The sequence below is a fragment of the Dendrobates tinctorius genome, unplaced genomic scaffold (assembly GCF_039654945.1).
Source record: "Dendrobates tinctorius isolate UK_male_01 unplaced genomic scaffold, ASM3965494v1 ptg000011l, whole genome shotgun sequence".
Taxonomy (NCBI): domain Eukaryota; kingdom Metazoa; phylum Chordata; class Amphibia; order Anura; family Dendrobatidae; genus Dendrobates; species Dendrobates tinctorius.
The window spans coordinates 46316519-46337837 of record NW_027361679.1 but is presented as its reverse complement, the minus strand read 5'-3'; the positions used below and the strand labels follow the sequence as shown (position 1 = coordinate 46337837).

Below are 21319 nucleotides of genomic sequence, written 5' to 3'. Positions count from 1 at the left end.
CAAATGCCTTAGTAATATCCAGAGATGCCAAGGCCCAATTTTCCTGTCCTTTCCAACTGTGGAGTTGCCTGTGCTCTAATTATATTATTGGTTGTAGACAAATCCACACTGGACTGGATGAATAATTTTGTGAATGTCTTATAGTTAGAATTTTGGTCAAAATTTTCTAAACTAAATTTAATAAGGATATATGTCTGTATGAGTCACAATCTTTGGTAAGCTTAACTGGCTTTAGTATTACCCTGATATTGGTTTCTTAGAAAGATTCGGGTAGAAAGCCGTGTTTCAGTGAGGAATTATCTACCTTATTTTTGGGACTATAAGACGCACCGGACTGTAAGACGCACCTATGTTTTAGAGGAGGAAAGTAGAAAAAAAAAATTTGAAGCAAAAAGTGTGGTCATGGCACACTGTTATACGGAGGGGGGGGGTCTCTGATGTTGACGCTGTTATTATAGATTTATTCATGTTGCGCTGCAGCGCTTTACAGTTTAGGTGTAATGTCCCCCAATATCCCCCATCCTGGAATATATGGTCCTATACTGGTATACATGGCCCCCCTTCCCCATCCTGATATACATGGCCCCCCATCTCAATCTTGGTATACACGTCCCCCCCATTCCTATCCTGGTATACCTGGTCCCCTCATCCCCATCTTGGTATACATGGTCCACTCATCCACATCCTGCGCCTTGATGCTGTTTGCATGCACCACAACCACCATATTGAGCACTCTCTACCTAATTAATACCCTGCATTGACAACTATACAGGTAATCTGCTCTATTAATGCACCTCCTATCACTCACACCATGCCATTGTGTGTCCTTTTAATTTCTAACCCCCCTCTCTTCACAGCAATTTATTTTAGCTACTTGAACTAGGGATTCTCTTAGTTCTTCATTTAACCCATTGTTGAAACCTTATCCAGCAACAAACGACAACGTAATGAGTTTGATGGTGATGAATGTGGCTCTTTGCTTCTGTAATTCAGCAGAAAAATCTAGAAAAATGGACACTAAGTCTCTCCTTTAGGTCTAGCCATGTGGAGTGCTGTGTCTCGATCCCAGAAATTTAGGAGTCTGGCCACAAGTGATCTGGGTGCTGCCCCTGGAGGGGGGGGGGGAATTGTTTGCCAGGCACCCTATGAGCATATTGCACAGCAAAGGACAAGGAGAAGAGTGAGTCAGGGAAAAATTTTCATCAGGTCACTGTCCCTCTGGTCTTTCAGGAAGCCTGATAAAATCAGAGCTGATTCTCCAAGTCATATGCCTTTTAAAACCAAAGCTCTGACCACCCAGTGAGGTCTCATATAGCATTAGGCATCCTTACTATGAGGTCACTTTGAGCCGATACCCAATCCTCCACCTCAAACACCCTCAATCTCAGCTTCTGCATATCGTGTCTGAGTAGGCGCACATCAATTTTTACTTCTTCCATTTCCCAGTCAGGAAGGCATTTCTAGATGCAATAGCAGATAGCAGATAGGAGTTTATCAGATGCCTGTTTCAGAGTCACATCTATCTCCTCCATCCGTTCCCCTGGGAGGTGCCTGTTCGTGTTTCCTGGAGTATGATGGTGGGTCTGGAGGGGCCTGCTGGAATACTCTTCTAGTCGGGCAAAATCTTGCATTAGATTAATAGCAGAATTTCAAGTTGGACTCATTATGTTGGGGGTGCTCAGCACACAAAATTTGTTGCGTTTAGGAGAAATGATGTAAAAATCTAGTCCCCAGCAAGATAGCGTATCACAGCAATTTAGGAATGAAGACACACTCAGAAGTTACCAAGACAGTCGTCAATGATGACATGGCCACACCTCTTGTAACAAGAGTTCATTTATTCAAAAAATATATGGAGACAAAGTGCTTCTGTGGCGCCCCTGAGGCTCAGTCGCCACAGAGGTACTGCACCTTCACCTAAGGTGTAGTGCCCCACCATCCAGGTAAGGTGGGAACTCCTTTCCACGCTCCAACACTCGCACCCCACACAACAGGGTAGTTCTGCACAACCACATTGTGGCTCAGTGCTTAGAGAGTAGCAGAGCACCTCTGGTGGTTCCCTGCATGGAACATTGGATGTGCTGGGAGGTGGGTGGAGTTTAGACATATAAAAGAGTGAGAAAGAGTAGGATTACAGGGCAGTCTGACAGAAGGTCAGTGAGGAAGGAAGCCACACGGGAGGAGTGGGGATCCCTGGAAGAAGGGATGGAGTAAGGAGTGCTGCAGCTGCCTCAGTAATCTGAGCCAGCTGGCACGGGAAAGGAACAGAAGGAGAAAGACGTAGAACTGCAACCTAAGCTTCCATAAGAGAGAGAAGGATCAGTACGGAATGAAGGAGTAGGAGAACAGAGAGGAGACATGGGTTGGAAGAGGAACCCTGCCTATAGGTTCCCAGCGCAAGGCCGGGGCCCGGTCCCCGGGGTTGTATGGACGCTTATGGTTCTGCAGCAGACACCGGTGGAGTAGTTGGCTGTAAATGCACTACTCCCAACTAAGACTCGGGGCACAACAGCAACTGAATAGAGAGCCAGGACTCCGGAGAAGGGAGTCCCCGAGAGAGGCTACAGCTGTCTGCCATACGAGTAGACAGGAGGAACTCCAGAGTACCACGGTACTGGGGATCTTCACACCTTAAGGCGCAATAGAGGAGTCGTTCAGGAAAGGTACATGTTGGTGGAGTGGTTGGAGAGGAGCTTTCCATCTGGCCTGGAGGTTGGCTCAGTCTCTGACCTGGAGGACACGGCCCAGAGGCAGGCACCCTTGTGTACCATGAAGAGAGAAGGAAGATCCGGCACTGGAGACTTGATAAAATCCACGATAAGTTTTATTCACATAATTTCATGATAAAACCATAAAGGGGAAAACAGACCCCCACGTCTGACGCGTTTCGAACCTTAACCAGGTTCTTCCTCAGAACTGGTTAAGGTTCGAAATGCGTCAGGCGTGGGGGTCTGTTTTCCCCTTTATGGTTTTATCATGAAATTATGTGAATAAAACTTATCGTGGATTTTATCAAGTCTCCAGTGCCGGATCTTCCTTCTCTCTTCATGTTTGCAACACATGGTGGTCAGCCATTTGATCCCTAGGCACGACCGGCTTATAGGACTATTTTGGTGAGCACAAATTTCCCTTTCCCCTTCCCAATTTTTTAAATACCCTTGTGTACCACAGACTGTAAGTAAAGCTTTGGAACTGCAAGCCTCGGTGTCCTCCAATCATTCTCGCGCCAACCTATTCAGCACCGCTACATCTGGGTACCATCTTTTACACTGCCTGCTGTTATGAATGAGTCACCGTAGGAGGCAAAAGCAGAAATACAAGCTAAGTCCAGAAAACCAGAGACGTTGGCAACTATCAGATTGCAGACCCCTGAACCTATCAACACAACTAGCAGTAGCCGTGGGGGGTTCCTACGATACCCTAGACCCCTCGATCACAGCCGGAGAATTAAATAGGCCTAAAGAAAGAAAGGGGAAGTCTAAACTGCCCCAGAGCAGACCCCAAAGCAATAGGCAGCCCCCAACATATAATGACGGTGAAGCAAGATGAAAACACTAACACAGACAGAAAGATAGACTGAGCAAAGACGGGGCCCAAAACTACCTAGATAGGAAAGGACAGGAAGGCTGCTTTCTGCAATCTGCCAAAACCCTATCAAAGACATAAGCCAACAAGCTGATATGAAAAAGGCCCTGAAGCAGCTAGGCTTCAAAAACTAAATCAGCACTCAGGTATTTTCAGAAGACAGAGCTAAAGGAATTCAACACACCCCAGCAGGGAATGGCAGAAATCCAGAAAAACAAAGCAAAACAAAGGCAAAGCACCAATGCAAAAGGCCGAGCAGCAAACTTAGCTTTAGAGGAGCAGGAATTCAGACTGGTCTCCAAGGATCCCACAGAGAAATCACCCGCAGGGCAGAAGGGCGTCGGCAGCCTTATATCCAGTCAGTAACTCCACTCAGCCAGTCATCATCATCAGCCTCAGGTGTTTGATAATCAGGCTCACTACCTTTTTTTACCAGAAGAGGGAGTTCCTCGGGCCTCAGTAATGAAGGGGAAAATGAACTCACAACAGCCTGCGCCTTTCCACAACCATTACAACTACACTGCACTGGGACATCTGCCCTGCCTGTGGAGGGCTATACCATCACTGCTGCATCCTGCCATCTGTCCCAGAGGATCTGTCTGCAGCGTCGGCTTAACACCTCCCTTGCCAAACACCACAGGTGGCGTCACAAACTATTCCATTCCATTAACTACATATACATTCCACCATTGACTTGGGCGCCCAGGGCCACGGTCCGGGTCACCGGTGCTGTGACACATCCCCCTGACACTGGCCCAGTACCGAGTATCCTGCTGCCCTGGGAGGGCGACCCACTTCAAATAGGTGAGCTCAAGTTTTGCAGTATTAGATCATACAGTGTACAGATAGATGGTCAGATTAGGGGGGAAGGGGTGATGCGAAGCAGTATATGCCCACCTCAATACTGTGTATTAGATTAGAGCACTTTAATTGTTAAGATTCCTCAATAGCCAGATACTAGATAAAGCAGGATTGATTAAGTTTACTCATTTATATAGTGCCATTAATTCTACAGCGCTTTACAGACATTATTGGCACTGTCCCCGATGGGGCTCACCAGGGCCGCAGCTATAATGAGCCAAGTTGAGCCAGGTGCTGAAGCGGCAGGCAGCAGGGGGGCGGCATTATACGCTCCCCTACCCGCAGCACCTACAATTTAGCCTCTCCATGCTGGTGCTGCGGTCGTGCAAGAGGCTGTAATTGATGAGATCACAGGAGGGAAGGAGTCAGGGGCCCCCTGATCATGTGACCCCTGACTCCTCCCCTCCTGTGATCTCATCATAGGTCCTGTAGTCGCTCCTCTCCTCATCTATAGCGTCTTTAATCTGGATATCATGTGACCCTGACTTCTCCCCTCATATGACCTCATCACAGGCCCTGTGCGCATCAGCCTTGGTTTATGCAGGACTCTGCTGTCTGTGCTGGCTGTCATCATCCTGGATGAGGGAACTTTATTTGTGGGGTCAGGGGGGTTTACATGGTGTAAGGAGCAGAGCCGCGTGTGTGTACGAGGTGTAAGGAGCGGAGCCGCGTGTGTGTATGAGGTGCACGGAGCGGAGCTGCACGTGTACGAGGTGTACGTTGTAGAGATGTGTACGGAGTGGAGCTGTGTGTGTACACGAAGCGGAGCCATGTGTGTGTACGAGGTGTACAGAGCAGAGCCGCGAGTGTGTGGGGTGTACGGAGCGGAGCCACGTGTGTGCGAGGTGTAAGGAGCAGAGCTGCATGTGTACGGAGCAGAGATGTGTACGGAGCGGAGCCGTGTGTATACCCGGAGCGGAGCAGCGCGTGTGCGGAGCGGAGCAGCGCGTGTGCGAGGTGTACAGAGCAGAGCCGCACGTGTACGAGGTGTACGGAGCAGAGTCGCGTGTGTGTGAGGTGTATGGAGCAAATCCGCATGTGTACAAGGTTTACGGAGTGGAGCCATTTGTGTACAAGGTTTACAGAGCGTGGCAACATGTGTACAAGGTGTACGGAGCAGAGCCGCATGTGTGCAAGGTTTACGGAGTGGAGCCATGTGTGTACTGAGTGGAGCCGTGTGTGTACGAGGTGTACAGAACGGAGCCGTGTGTGTATGAGGCATAAAAAGCAGAACCGTGTGTGTATGATGTATGCGGAGCCATACGTGTACAAGGTGTATGGTGGGGAGCATTCATACCTCCCGGCGAAACAGTCCCGATTGAGAGAGATTCTACCCCACTGCCCTGGCTGGGAGCTTACTTTTCCCGTGGACACAGGAGTACACGGCGGAACCCCGAGGAGCACTTTAAAATTCGCACGTGACGTTCCACCGGAAGTGACGTGCTAGAAGCTGACTGGAAATAAGGTAATTTCAGGAGGAGATTGTGACGGAACCATGGAGGCACTTCAGGGAATGCTTCAGATTCATCACCGTATCCTCCCCCAACAGCGTGGACAGCAGGATCGCCATGGACTCGGGATGCTGGCCATGTGAGTGGATCATGATATGTCCTGCATTGGGAGGCTCAGGTGGGAACTACAGTGGGAGCCAGGCTGCTGTAGTATCTTTACAGAATCTCTCTCTCTCTGTTTCTTTCCTTCTTTCCCCTCTTTCTCTCTCTGTTCTTTCGTTCTCTCTCTATTTTCTTTTTGTCTGTACAAGTCAGTGTGCCCACAGTACCAGTCGAATAAGAGGGGTAGGAAACTAGGTGGCACTGGTCACATTGAGCCTCTCATACTTTTTACTGGTGTATAATCATATGCCCTGAGCACCCCCATAAAGTGGGCCAGCGCCAGACAACAGGGTAGAAACAAATCACTATTATTATCAGTCCAAGTGGACAATTATATAGGTAAAGTTAATGATGTCCCTGTGCCAAGCACTGCGGAGGATCAGAATGCACTGAGGAGACCAGAACAGCGGGGTTTGGGTAGAAGAATTATATGGTGCCCATTATACTGTATGAATATATGGGGCCCATCATACTGTATGAATATATGGGGCCCATCATACTGTATGAAGTAATATATGGGGCCTATTATACTGTATGAATATATGGGGCCCATTATGCTGTATGAAGTAATATATGGGGCCCTGTTGTGAGTTCATTTTCCCCTTCATTACTGAGGCCCGAGGAACTCCCTCTTCTGGTAAAGAAAGGTAGTGAGCCTGATTATCAAACACCTGAGGCTGATGATGATGACTGGCTGAGTGGAGTTACTGACTGGATATAAGGCTGCCGACGCCCTTCTGCCCTGCGGGTGATTTCTCTGTGGGATCCTTGGAGACCAGTCTGAATTCCTGCTCCTCTAAAGCTAAGTTTGCTGCTCGGCTTTTTGCTTTGGTGCTTTGACTTTGTTTTGCTTTGTTTTTCTGGATTTCTGCCAATCCCTGCTGGGGTGTGCTGAATTCATTTAGCTCTGTCTTCTGAAAATACCTGACTGCTGATTTAGTTTTTGAAGCCTAGCTGCTTCAGGGCCTTTTTCATATCAGTTTGTTGGCTTATGTCTTTGATAGGGTTTTGGCAGATTGCAGACAGCAGCCTTCCTGTCCTTTCCTATCTAGGTAGTTTTGGGCCCCGTCTTTGCTCAGTCTATCTTTCTGTCTGTGTTAGTATTTTCATCTTGCTTCACCGTCATTATATGTTGGGGCTGCCTATTGCTTTGGGGTCTGCTCTGGGGCAGTTTAGATTTCCCCTTTCTTTCTTTAGGCTTATTTAATTCTCTGGCTGTGATCGAGGGGTCTAGGGCATCGTAGGAACCCCCCACGGCTACTGCTAGTTGTGTTGATAGGTTCAGGGGTCTGCAATCTGATAGTTGCCAACTTCTCTGGTTTTCTGGACTTAGCTTGTATTTCTGCTTTTGCCTCCTACGGTGACTCATTCATAACAGGGCCCATTATGCTGTATGAAGTAATATATGGGGCCCATTATACTGAATGGAGTAATATATGGGGCCCATTATACTGTATGAAGTAATATATGGGGCCCATTATACTGTATGAAGTAATATATGGGGCCCATTATACTGTATGAAGTAATATATGGGGCCCATTATACTGTATGGAGCGTTATGTGGGGATAGGGGATGACTTTGTTGTGGATCAGACCGCTGGGACCCCCATGATCCTGGGAAACATAGCTTTGAAGAGCACCATGTAAATGGAGCTGTGGTCAGTCATACGCACTGTTGCACCATTCACATGTGGCTCTTCAAATAACTCCTTAAAGAGAGTGATGAGGGGACGACAAAGTATAGCAAAAATTCACTAATCGGGGTGATGAGTGCTATAGTTTGTGGGCTGGTGGGATTTGTGTGGCAGGGCTGCATTTTTGTCCCAGTCCGGCCCTGTGCCAGGCCTACCATTGCCATTATTGACCCTTGTTCTGGATACTTCTGTGTTGTTCTTCTATGTGCGTGTGATGCCGCTGACATCCTTGTGTTTGGACACCTTTTTTTTCTATTTATCTAAATCAAAATGTCCACTACTGTACTCCGTTTTACAGGATAGATATGAGAATTTACTTTGTGTGTGTGTGTGTGTGGGGGGGGGGGGGGGGGGGGGCGCCATTTTGCTGTTCGCCTCAGGCAGCAGATAGGCTAGGTTCACCCCTGGGGCTCACAGTCTAGAATCCCTATCAGTAGGTCTTTGGAATGTGCAAGGAAACCCACACAAACACAAAGAAAACATACAAACTCCTTGCAGATGGGATTTGAACAAAGAACTCCAGCACTGAGCCACCGATTACAGGGTTAATTCAAGACCCAGGCAGATGCTTGTGCTTTACAGTGAGCTGAGTACAGGACTGCAAGTAGCTAGCCAACCCAGAGATTGAGAAGGAGCAGCTGTCCCAGTACCTGCAATTTCACAGATTCTCCCTCAGACAAAAGAGTTTTCTGTACTTATCTTATCTGGGAGGCAACAGTGACATTGCTAGCACTGGGCAGGCAAGCACCAATTTCCAATTGCACCACATCCAGGCACTTGTGGGGCGCAAAGGGAACACTATTACTGTCTAAACATACTATGAAGATTAATATGTTTGATTGGGGGCTGGAAAACTTGAAAATCATGTTTTGTAAGGTACAGAGTGGGGCAGTGGGACTCTCACTGTATAATGCAATAATACTGTTTGGAACACAATATGGAAGTGTCTGTTTGGCATTTTTTGTAGGGCCGCTATCTTTGTTGCACCAATTGTTATAGGAAAAAGAGTGTTTTTTATTTATTTGCTGTTTTTTTTTTAACCTGAAGTCTCATTTATCATTCACCTATTGGAGAAATTGTAACAGAGAAAGACATGAAAACGAAAAACAAAACCAATACCTTTTAAAAAAAAAAAAAAAATTTGAGAAACTAAATGAATTTAAAAAAAAACAAAAAAAAAAAAACCCCACATTTCAGTGTGGTGCTTAAAAATATACATTCATTGTCACCTCGCTTTCTATTTTGGAGGTTCCAGGTAATATTTTCTTCTATCGATGCATTTTGTGTTGGATCAAAGTAAAGGAAGTCTGATTTTGTTCCTCCAAATCTTAAGAAGGCAGGAGAAAGCCCTCTTGTTAAAGTGATAAGTTTTTGAGACCTAAAAAACACAAATTAGAATTATACAGTCAGAAAGAGGTCTCTTGATAAGTGCATAACAAAATAGTGACTGATGTACAGTAATTAAGGCAGATTCTGGGAGTAGCTTAGATATTCAGATATTAGTAGTATTGGTGCAATGGGTCCCTCTGCATCAGACAGCCTGCAGTGTTTTCTTCCTCCCCGCCGGCAACCTCCTTCTGTTACTACTCCCTCCTTACTTCTGACCTGTCTCTATGCTGCACAAAACTGTGGCCGACGGCACTTTTATGGAATCCTAAAAAAGACGGACAACACCGGATCACAAGTCAGACAGCGTTCACAGTGCCTCCCATCTGCCTCATTATAGGGAATCTTCTGCCGGGGGGGGTTCTGGTTGAATCACGTATTTCAGAGACTTACAGGGAAACCTCGGTGTAAGCGCTCAGCGCAGAGCATAGGGTAAATGTGCAATCTGTGGGAGGCAAAATGAAAAAAAAAGTCAACAGCACGTGAAGAATTTGTTTTATTTTTTTACGCCGTTCCTCGTGTCATAAAAGTGATTAGGTGACTTTATTCTACAGTTCAGTGTGATTACAGCGATACCAGATTTAGATTGGGTTTTCATGATTGGCTGCTGTCACACAGTAAAAGATGCTAATTTTTCAATATTTTGGCCCACAGAGTTTTTTGCGGGACAAATTGATGTTTTTATTGGTACCATTTTCGGTCACAAAGCATGGTTTTTTGCCTTTTTTTTTTTTTTTTTTATATATACAGTGTTCACTTAAGGGATTAACTAGTGGGACAGTTTTATAAAGCAGGTCGTTGCGAATGCAGCAATTCCAAATGTGTGCTTTTATTTATATTATTAATTTACATAATTTTTTCCAATAAAAATATATGTTTTTGTTCTTTGAGGATTTAAAAAAAAAAAATAAATTTGTGGGCGTTGCTGAGGGGTGTCATCTCTTACACAGAGCTAACACTCGCACTTGATCACCACGATGCTCACCGTGAGGCCGTGCCATCGCAGCGCCGTAGATATACTACTGTTTGCGAGGACTCAGCTCACACACAGCAGTATACAAGTGCTTCTCACTAAATTAAAATATCAAAAAGTTAATTTCAGTTCTTCAATACCAAAAGTGAAACTCATTATATAGAGTCATTATAAACAAATTTCTCTATTTCAAGTGTTTATTTCTGTTATTATAAACCCAAAAGTCATTATCTCAGTAAATTAGAATACTTTATAACATCAGCTTGAAAAATTATTTTAAAATCCGAAATGTTGGCCTACTGAAATGTATCTTCAGTAAATACACTAAATATTTGGTCGGGGCTCCTTTCGCATCAATTACTGCATCAGTGTGGCGTGGCATGGAGGCGATCAGCCTTTGGCACTGCTGAGGTGTTATGGAAGCCCAGGTTGCTTTGATAGCAGCCTTCAGCTCGTCTGCATTGTTGGCTCTGGTGTCTCTCATCTTCCTCTGGACAGCAAACTCGCCTGACCTTAAGCCCATAGAATCTATGGGCTTAAGGTCAGGCGAGTTTGCTGTCCAATCAAGCACAGTGATACTGTTGTTTTTAAACCAGGTATTGGTACTTTTAGCAGAGGGGACAGGTGCCAAGTTCTGCTGGAGAATGAAGTTTCCATCTCCAAAAAGCTTGTCGGCAGAGGGAAGCAGGAAGTGGCTCTAAAATTTCCTGGTTGATGACTGCACTTGGTAAACAGATGCACTGACTTTGGTCTTGATAAACACAGTGGAGCTACACCAGCAGATGACATGGCTCCCCAAACCATCACCGCTTGTGGAAACTTCACACTAGACCTCAATCAGCTTGGATTGTGTGCCTCTCCATTCTTCCTCCGGTCTCTGGGACCTCGATTTCCAAATGAAATGTAAAATTTGCTTTCATCTGAAAGCAACACCTTGGACCACTGAGCAACAGTCCAGTTCTTTTCTTCCTTGGCCCAGAGGCAAGACGCTTCTGGCGTTGTCTGTTGGTCATGAGTGGCTTGACACAAGGAATGTGACACTTGTAGCCCATGTCCTGGATACATGTGTGTGTGGTGGCTCTTGAAGCAATGACTCCAGCAGCAGTCCACTCCTTGTGAATCTCCCCCAAATTTTTGAATGACCTTTTCTTAATAATCCTTTCAAGGCTGCGATTATCCCGGTTGCTTGTGCACCTTTTTCTACCACACTTTTTCCTTCCACTCAACTTTCCATTAATATGCTTGGAGACAGGACTCTGTGAACAGTGTTGTGAGATCATTTTCCCCTTCGTCACTGGGGTCTGGTGAACTCCCTATTCTGGTAAAGGAAGGTAATGAGCCTGATTATCAGGCACCTGAGTCTAATGAGGATGACTGGCTGAGTGGAGTCACGGACTGGATATAAGGCTGTCGACGCCCTTCTGCCCTGCGGGTGATTTCTCTGTGGACTTCTAGGACACCAGTCTGATTCCTGCTCCTCTCAAGCTAAGTTTTCTGTTTTGCCTGTTAAGCTTTTGGTTTTGTTTTTTGGTTTTCCTTGCTTTTCTGTATTCTGCCATTCCCTGCTGGGGTGAGCTGAATCTCCTTTTGCCTTTAGCTCTGTCTTCAGTATATTCCTGAGTACTGACATAGCTTTTTTGAAGCCTAGCATCTTCAGGGCCTTTTTCACTGTCAGTCTGTTGGCTCTTATTTTCATAGGGTTTTTCACGGACTGCAGACAGCAGCCTTCCTGTCCTTTTCTGTCTAGTTAGCTTGGGCCCCTCTTTGCTCAGTCTATCTTTCTGTCTGTGTTGGTGTTTTCATCTTGCTTCACCGTCATTATATGTTGGGGGCTGCCTTTTGCTTTGGGGTCTGCTCTGGGGCAGTTTAGATTTCCCCTTTCTTTCTTTAGGCCTATTTAATTCTCCGGCTGTGATCGAGGGGTCTAGGGCATCGTAGGAACCCCCCACGGCTACTGCTAGTTGTGTTGATAGGTTCAGGGATCTGCAATCCGATAGCTGCCAACTTCTCTGGTTTTCTGGACTTAGCTAGCATTTCTGTTTTTTGCCTCCTACGGTGACTCATTCATAACAGAACAGAACAGCTTCTTTAGCAATGATCTTTTGTGGCTTACCCTCCCTCTTGTAGCTTACCCTCCTTGTGGAGTGTGTCAATGATGGCTTTCTGGACATCTGTCAAGTCAGCAGTCTTCCCCAAGATTGTGGAGCCTACTGACACAGACTAAGAGACCTTTTTAAATGCTTAGGAAGCCTTTGTGTTTTTTGTTAATTACTCTAAATTTACTGAGATAATGACTTTGGGGTTTTCATTGGCTGTAAGTCATAATCAACATTAGCAGAAATAACCACTTGAAATAGATCACTATGTTTGTAATGACTCTTTATAATATACAAGTTTCACTTTTTGTATTGAAGAACGGAAATAAATTAACTTTTTGATGATATTCTAATTTAGTGATAAGCACTTGTATGTAAGGCGAATGTTGGGACATGGTTGATGATAAAGTCAGTGACCCAACCTAGCAAGGTGACATGCAGAGCCAGCACAACAGCGCAGAGGGCAAGGGATCCACAGCATCACAACCAGCAGGAAGAGGCAGTGGGGTAGCCAGAGGGAGAAGGGGGTCAACTGTTTCCCAGAGCACCGACATGCAGCCAGATCTCAGGCCAAGGTTTAGGTGTTCCGCCGTCTGGCGCAATTTTTTTTAATTTTTTTTTTTTTTTACAGAAAGTGCAGAATACAAGAGAACGGTCATTTGCAACCTGTGCCATACCAAGTTCAGCAGGGGCCAGACCACTACCAGCCTGACTAGCACTAGCATGCTAAGGTACCTGTCATGCAAGCACCCAACTAGGTGAATCGAACACCTGGATCCATAACCAGTGTCTGCGGGTGACACCACTGCTTCTTCCCCAGTTCTACATGCATGCCAATCCCCTGTCTAGGACCCGCCCTGCACCTGTTGTTGCACATACGCAAACACCATCAACAACCACTTCCTTGTCAGAGGGCAGTGATCAGCTGTCCCCACCTCAGACCTTGGAATGCAAGCAGAGCCACCATTTCTCCAGTAATGCCATCCCCGCCTTACACCCGCACATGTCCCATATAGCACATTGGGTGAACCTGCTGGAGGCCGAGGCCAAGTCAGAACCTGGGACGGTGCATGTGCTACTGACGCCTAAAATTGTGGACCCAAGTTCCATCAGGGTTTCACCTCCTCCTCCTGCTCATCCACCATCTCAGAATTATTGTCCATATTAGTCACAAGCTGGAAGCACTGCCTCATTGAATTGGCAACAGGTTATGCTTAAACTCATCTTTAAGAGACAAAAGCACACCCTGACAGAGTTATTGAAAGACAACTGTCGCCACTGAACCTACAACAAGGCATGGTTGTGTGTGATAATGGCCATAATTGGGTGTCGGCTCTGAAGCTTGTCAAGCTCATTGGGCACATGTGCTCAATTTAGTGGTTCTGCGCTTTCTGAAAACCTACCCCAATTCACCTGAGAAGGTACACCGTGTGTACCCCAATTGCCGCAAGTTAGCTACAGCTGCCGCTTACAACTCCCACCTCACCGACTTGCCCGTGTACTGGAACAAAACATTGCATATGTTGGCAAGGTTTTGTGAGCAGCAGTTAAATATCAGCTACAACATGCCCATCAGTACTCCTCTCAGGCTCCGAAACTAACAACCGACGAGTGGCCATTGATGTCTGATCTCTGTGCGATTCTCCAAACCATCGAGTAATCAACCAAGATGGTGAGCAGCGATGACAACATAATCAGCTTGACCATCCTGCTTCTAAACCGATTCAAATCCTTGCTGCTCACAATGAAAGAGGAAGCTTTGCATGTGGACAAGGTGCCACTGAAGGAAGAAAGTAGACAAGGTGATAGATACTACGCAGCCCTGCCTTATCTCATCTTTTCAAGCGGATTGGATGATAATGAGGGGGGGAGGAAAGGAGATGGATACCTGCGCTACAGAGTGTACTACTAACACCAGCTTCTCGTCTGTTCAGCGTGGATGACCTGAAGAGGAGATGAAAAGTAGTCATCCTAGTGGGGAGAGGGAAGTAATGCCTGTTGGGAGTCTGGCACACATGGCAGATTATATTTCCTGCTGCCATTCACTTGACTCTCCCATTATACACATTTTGGCCACCAGCGATTACTGATTGTAAACCCTTCTTGATCCACGCTATAAGGAGAACCTTCCATCTATCCTTCCTGCAGTGGAGAGGGCTACTAAAATTGTGCAATACCAGAAGGCCTTAGTTTAAGAATTGCTAAAAAAAAATTTCCCAGTTCTTTGGACAACTAAGGAGTAGAGAGAAGGGACAAAAATACAACAGATCCAACAGAGGCAGTAGAACACTATAAAAGGTCTGGGACAGTTTCATTAGACCCTCCCAGCACCCAGGCCCTGATTTGCAGGGTACTCTAACAAGGAGGGGAATATTTATGAAGATGGTGAAGAAGTACCGAGCTGACCATACCAGCATTCTCCGTGATTTCCTCTGTGCTGTACAACTATTGAGTGTGAATATGCTGACCTGCCCTGCTGCTAGAGGTTGTCAGAGCAGGTTTTTAGTGCTACCGGGTCATAATAACTTATCAAAATGAACAAGGTCTGGATTTGCAGATATTTCTCATCTCCATGAGATGACAGCAACGAAACAGCCAAATAAAATGTTTGCTTTTTTCTGGTGTATTCTCATGAACTCCTTCCCACCCAACAAGTGTATACAGTTCTTTTAATTTTTAGTGTCCTAGTCCTCCTCCTCCACCATATCTACGGGGTCATGATCCGACCCTTGCTCTTATTTTTTTCAAGAGTGTGTATGATGTCCTTCTCTATAAGTAGCAGGCGGCGGCAGCAGTAGCTGACTTGCGGAAATAGGTCTACAAGCGGCGTATTTTCATATGTAGCTCAGGCAAAATCAGGGAAGATTTTCAGAAACTGATGATCCGCTAAGTTCAGCACGTGGGCAAGGCATGATACGTGTGCGAGGTTGCCAAGCTCCAGAGCCGTTACCAGGTTGTGGTCATTATCACACAAGACAATGCTTGGTTGTAGGTTCAGCATCGAGAGCCACAGATCTGTCTTGTCTGGTATACCTTTGCACAACTGTGCGGCGGTGTGCTGTTTGTCCCAGAAACAAATGAATTTCAGCAAAGCCTGTCACCGCTTTACTGAAGCATTGCTTCCAGCTTGTTATTGACATGGACTGTGACATGTAGAATAACGGGCCCCGTCTACTGCGCCACGCACAACAGGCCCTGTCTATTGCTCCATACATAAAAAATAAATAATCACATACTTACCAATCCTCGTTCCTTGCTGGCTGCAGCTCCGGTCTTCTCAGCATCTTCTGACCCTCTGCACTGCTCAGCTCAGAGGGCGAGCTGTAGTGACGTCATCGCACCTTGAGACATCAGAGTCAGAAGATGCGGAAGAGACAGAGGTTGCAGAGGAACAGGAAGAGGCAAGTATTTCAAACTATTTAAAGCATGATGTGGGGGAGGGCCCAGTGGCAGAGACCACGCTGGCTCTGGGCTTCCTCCGGCTCATGGGACCCATAGCGTGCCGGTGTCCCTGACGAGTGAGCCCCCCCGCTTGCTCAGGGCCCAGGCACTTGCCCAGATGGCGATGCCAGCCCTGGCCACGGGTCCCAGTCCTTCTAAAATGTAAATGTTTTCTGAAGCCCTACTCGGTGTGTGTTCCAGAGTGTATTGGAGTGCCTCCTAATTTTTGGAAGCCCTTGCACATAGTGCATACACTTTACGAGTCTGAGTCCCACTCCCTACAAAATGAGAAAAAAAGGTTTTCTGAGGCCATCATCTATGTGTATTCCAGGCTGTATTCCAATCCTTCCTTCCAATTTTTGATAGGCTTTGCCATTACTGTATAGGCTTCACCAGTCTAGGAGTCCCACTCCTTACAAATAGGAAAAAAGTTCAGAAATCTCATGCACGCGATTCTTTATTGCTTTTTTCACCCTCAAAAAAAATGGAAAACTGCTGCATTTTTTAAAGCAGGAGCATGTCAATTCTTTCAGCTTTTTGCATCATTTTTTCACCATTGAAAGCAATGAGAAAGTGAAGAACATTACTGATGAGTGAACGTGCTCAGATGACATGTTATCCTAGCATGCTCGAGCATTGTCTAAGTGTCTTCTGCATGCTCCAATAATATGTTCGAGTCCCTGCGGCTGCATGTGTTGCGGCTGTTAGACAATACCTGTATATGTTGCGGCTGTCTATCAAACAGATCTGTCAGCCGCAAAACATGCAGCCGCACGTAATCCGAGCACGTTCAATCATCACTAGTGAGCATAGCCAAAGGGGTGCAAGAGGAGTTTTATTTCTCTCTCTTTTTTTTATATATAAATTTGCCTTGGGCTGGGTTCACATTGCGTTTTTGGGCAGCGATTAACGCTATGTAACGGATGCGTTAACGCATAGACTGCAATAGACGAGCGCATCGCTAACGCATGTCATAATCGGCATGCATTCGCAATGTGCTGTCATTCTGTCACGAACCCTTGGACGCGGTCTGCAGCGTTCGGGGGTCCGTCACCGCTAGCAGAGACGGGAAGCTGCGCTAGCGTGATCGCTAAACGCGATCACAATATGACAGTAGCGTTAATGCAGTCTGTCAACGCTATGCATTGAACGAACTGCATTAACGCAATGTGAACCTAGCCTTATATACAAGTGATTATATTGAGCAAATGTGTCTACAGTCACAGCACAAATACAAAAAACTAGAAAATAATGTGCCAGTCTATATTCTCTACATGTATAGAGTGACAGGTTCAGTATAAATGGAAACATGTAATCATACAGTGACAAAGGTAGACCAGAACCACACATCCCAGGTAATAATAATAATAATTTTTATTTATATAGCGCCAACATATTCCGCAGCACTTTACAATTAAGCAGGGACATGTACAGACAATAAATTCAATACAAGTTAAGACAATTCAAACAGTGACATTAGGAGTGAGGTCCCTGCTCGCAAGCTTACAATCTACAAGGAAATGGGGGGACACAGTAGGTGAGAAATGCTTGTTAATTCAGGTCTGGCAATTATAATAGGGATTTTCATATAAAGCTGCATGATCCGGTCATCAGCCCGTGTGTTTAAGTGCAATAGACAAGTATCAAGTGCAGTTATCATGTGCATGAAGGGTGTGGAGACAGATGAATAGTAGGGTGCAGATTCAGAATAATATTTGGAAGGAGGGAACAGGGCAAAGTTAGCTTGCTGAGTAGTTGATGTGGTAGGCTTGTTTGAAGAGATGGGTTTTCAAAGCGCGCTTGAATAGGTAAGGCTAGGTATCAGTCTGATCGTCTGGGGAAGTGCATTCCAGAGAGCTGGAGCAGCACGAGAGAAGTCTTGGAGACGGAGGTGCGAGGTTCGGATTACGGGGGATGTAAGTCTTAGGTCATTTGTAGAACGGAGGGCACGTGTAGGGCGATAGACAGAGATGAGAGAGGAGATATAAGGCGGTGCAGAACAGTGGTAACATGCTAACATGTAACATGTACAAGTGGTAACAGGTAACATGCGTCTGAGAGTGCTCCCCCTGTTAGGACTTTATGACTGCACTTTCTGTTCGTTATGTTGTCGTAATTGATGATAGTTTTTTACATGATGACATGGTTTACAATTATGATACCAGCAAATGATGGACAAGTTAGATACGTGTGGAATTGATTGATATGGATTACGGTATTTCATACATAAGTTTGTTACACACTATTTTAGGATTGCGGTGCCATTTTGTGTTTTCCCACTTTTTAATATGTGTTTGTGTGTCTTGCATTGTTGTAACGAATACAATTTCATATGTCTTTTGATATACATACAGTATAGTTCTGTTGTAAAATGTATTTGTCTGATTGCAAGTCATTATACTGAATAGAATGTTTCCCTACTTTTTTGTTATGTTTTATTGTCAGTCCGTAAAAGTGGAGTTATACTCTGGCAACATTGTTCTCAGCACTGACCTGGGAGGCAGAGATGCATCCATGCTTCTTCCTCATGCTGTTCCCATTCCATTTCAGAGCTGTTTCCATCCATTTCAGAGCTGTTTCCATCCATTTCAACAATTTTCCCTGACCCCCCCAGACATCCTGGGAGGGTCTGCCGGAAAAATGCTCGAGTTTCCCATTGCCTTCCATTATGATTGTTACTCAAGTCGAGCACCCGAGCATTACGACCTGATCGTTTCGAGTGCTGAACATCTGAGCATTTTTGTGCTCGTCCATCACTAATGATTACATTGTGAAATGTTTACTTTCTGGAGGGCACAAAGAATATTATTACTTTCTTGGTGCTGAATGCATTATTAGGCTGGAGTCACACACAACGAAAAAAAAAAAAATAAAAAATAAAAAAAAAAAAAAAAAAAAAAAAAAAAAAATCGGTCCGATTTTAACGGTATGAAATCGCACAAAGAATTCTTGTCCAGGGATCCGTCTGTCATCCCATTTTCCGGCGATGAGCCAATTTTATTCGCATCTAAGCATCAAATTGACATCCAATGTCAATGCTTGATGCTGTTTCCTGTTGACCTGGAGAAGTCTTCCGATTTAATCGCAAGTCACACGTGTGGTGCGTTTTCAATGCGATTTTTAATCGCATCCATAGACTTGCATTGTCGAATCCGATCCGAAAATCGGTGACAATCGCAGCATGCTGTGATTGTCTTGGTCTGAGGAACGGATCCGATAAAAAAAACGCATGATGGGAGCAGCCCCATAGAATAACATTGGGACGAATGCAATGCAATTTTTTATCGCATTGCATTCGTCCGATTTAATCGCTAGTGTGACTCCGGCCTTACTGTCAAAACTGCAGTATTATGTAGGTGTGTGGGGCCTAACGTCAGCACTATTACTGTTTGTGGGCCCTGGGAATCAAACAGCAAGGAGTCAGATCTCATAGCACAATTCACATAGGTGGACACCACCAGAGATAGGATAGACAAAAGGAGAGGAAAGGGGAAAGGAAAAGTGAATTAAAATTTAGCTTTTATTAGTATACTTACAGTAAATAATATTCAATTTAATAACCATACACCCACTAGGGGTGTATATTGGATCTTCGTCAGTGATTGGTTATGTTATAAGCACCACTAAGATCCACTAGATCAAGATCAGAGTTTGGACTCAGAGGAAAAATCAATAAAATCAAGGAATCGCAAACATGTCCCCAAAAGTTTTAGAGGCTGGACTCTGGTCCCACAAAACTAGACACTAAATTAAATTATATAACAGGACATGAATGTGGATCAATGTTTTATGTCTATTACTCATTAAGCATAGGGCTTGTTATATTCCTTACCCCTATGGTATATCAGAAATAATAAGTTGTACCTTAACTGTGATATACACAGTCCACAGACACCCTAATGGTGTATTTAGAAATCAGTGTATCCTCATGGCGAGGTTCATAGGATTGTAACACCCTAATGGCGTATTAGAAATCAGTTGATCTCACCATGAGATTCTTATTAATTAATGGACACCCTGATGATGTGTTAGATAGAGGGAACCATATATATTCCACAGCCCAAAATTAGGGTTATCTCCACAGGCACCAATACTTAGGGTACAAATATAATGCAATTATACATGAGGTTCAAGAAATGGGTAATAGACTCAAGTGTAAAATACTGATCAAATACTGAGCGTGTGAACGTGGCCTTAAAAACAGACAGCACTAGGATGCCATCAGTGTTCTGTCCAGACCCCCAGATTTACGTTGGCAAGTTTGGTTGCACAGTCCAGAAAAAAATGGACCTATGCACAGTGCCATAGAATAGTTGGACATGTTCTAGCCATGAAACAAGAACATTTAGATGAGGAATAAAAGTGCCAAAGGTCATTGCTGCAGTGATCTGCATGCCACCACCTAAATCGACAGTTTATGACATTGTTGTAGGTGCAGTATTTCTGGATTTGAGGGCTCAAATTACAATTTGCCAGGCCTTTGTGTAAAACCAACCCTGTAGAAATCTTATATTGGGTATGATTCAAGGCTAGAGTATTTAGTGGTACATTGTACCCAACGTGCTACTTACCCAAGGAAAGCAATGTACTTAGGTTCTGAAGCGAGGCTGGCATCTACGGTTACAGAGAGGAATCTTGGATTTAGAGGGGGTCTTCTGCTACTGTCCAGCTGTAACTGTAGCTCCCCAGGTGCCTCCAGAGCATTGCTGATGGCGAACAAAAGAGAACCAGCAAAAAAAACAAAGCAGACTGAAATATTCATTAGTCAGGCGCTATGTGGAGCGCTGGAAATAACTTGAAATATGCTTCACTGAAATGCTGTACAGGCTGGAAGCAGGAAGCAAAGTTTTCCTCTGTGGAACATGCAACCCACAGAGGATGCTGTGTACATACGGCCACAATGAGTTTGGTTTCTGCTTGGATTGCAAATATTTGTACTCTGTCAAATCATAGGACTTTCCCAACTTCCTCCTTCTGGGCACAAACAAATTCATGAAAGCAGAAGTCACAGCATAGGAAGCACATACACATCCACAGAGAAGGCTACTACCTGCTTTCTGTGCAGTCAGGTGATCGCAGGCAGGTATAGGGAGGAGGCTCACCGGTCAGCCTGCCCCACCCTGACAGCACTCATTGCAGGGAGCTGCTATCAACAGGTTATACAGTATTTGCCAACATCTTCAGAGGACATGGTGGCCTGCAAGTTCCTTTATTATCTCCGATTGATGAAAGGGAATTGAAGGACTGCGGCTTCATAGCATTGAAAAAAGCTGTAGGATCCCCCACATCTCTAGGACGAGAGGGGAACAGTTCGTAGGAAAAAAACGCATATTTTTTTTTATCCTAATCTCAGATAGTCCAGTTAAGCATACACATATTTTACAACTGCTAATAGAAATACTACTATGGGGTCTGTTACCCAAATAGACCAAAAACGTAAAGGAGAACCTGTCATCAGCATCAGGCCTGTTGGGCCATGTGCACACATTGAGTATTTGGTGAGTTTTTTACCTCAGTATGTTTAAGCCAAACCCAGGAGTGGAACAGTCAGAGGAAAAGTATAATAGAAACACGTCACCACTTCTGTATTTATCACCCACTCCTGGTATTGGCTTACAAATACTGAGGTAAAAACGCACCAAATACTGAATGTGTGCATGTGGCCTAGGA

General features: G+C 45.1%; 1 protein-coding gene across 1 annotated transcript in view; it reads right to left on the bottom strand.

Moving 5' to 3' along the window:
• Positions 1-20678, bottom strand: part of HPSE (heparanase) — an 89281-nt gene extending 68603 nt beyond the window's left edge. Inside the window, exons 1-2 of the mRNA XM_073541756.1 lie at positions 20221-20678; positions 8983-9131 (exon numbers count right to left, since the gene is read on the bottom strand). Of these exons, the coding sequence (XP_073397857.1) occupies positions 8983-9131; positions 20221-20411 (340 nt within the window). The 5' untranslated portion in view covers positions 20412-20678. The remainder of the gene's footprint in view (positions 1-8982; positions 9132-20220) is intronic.
• Positions 20679-21319: the final 641 nt, after the last annotated feature.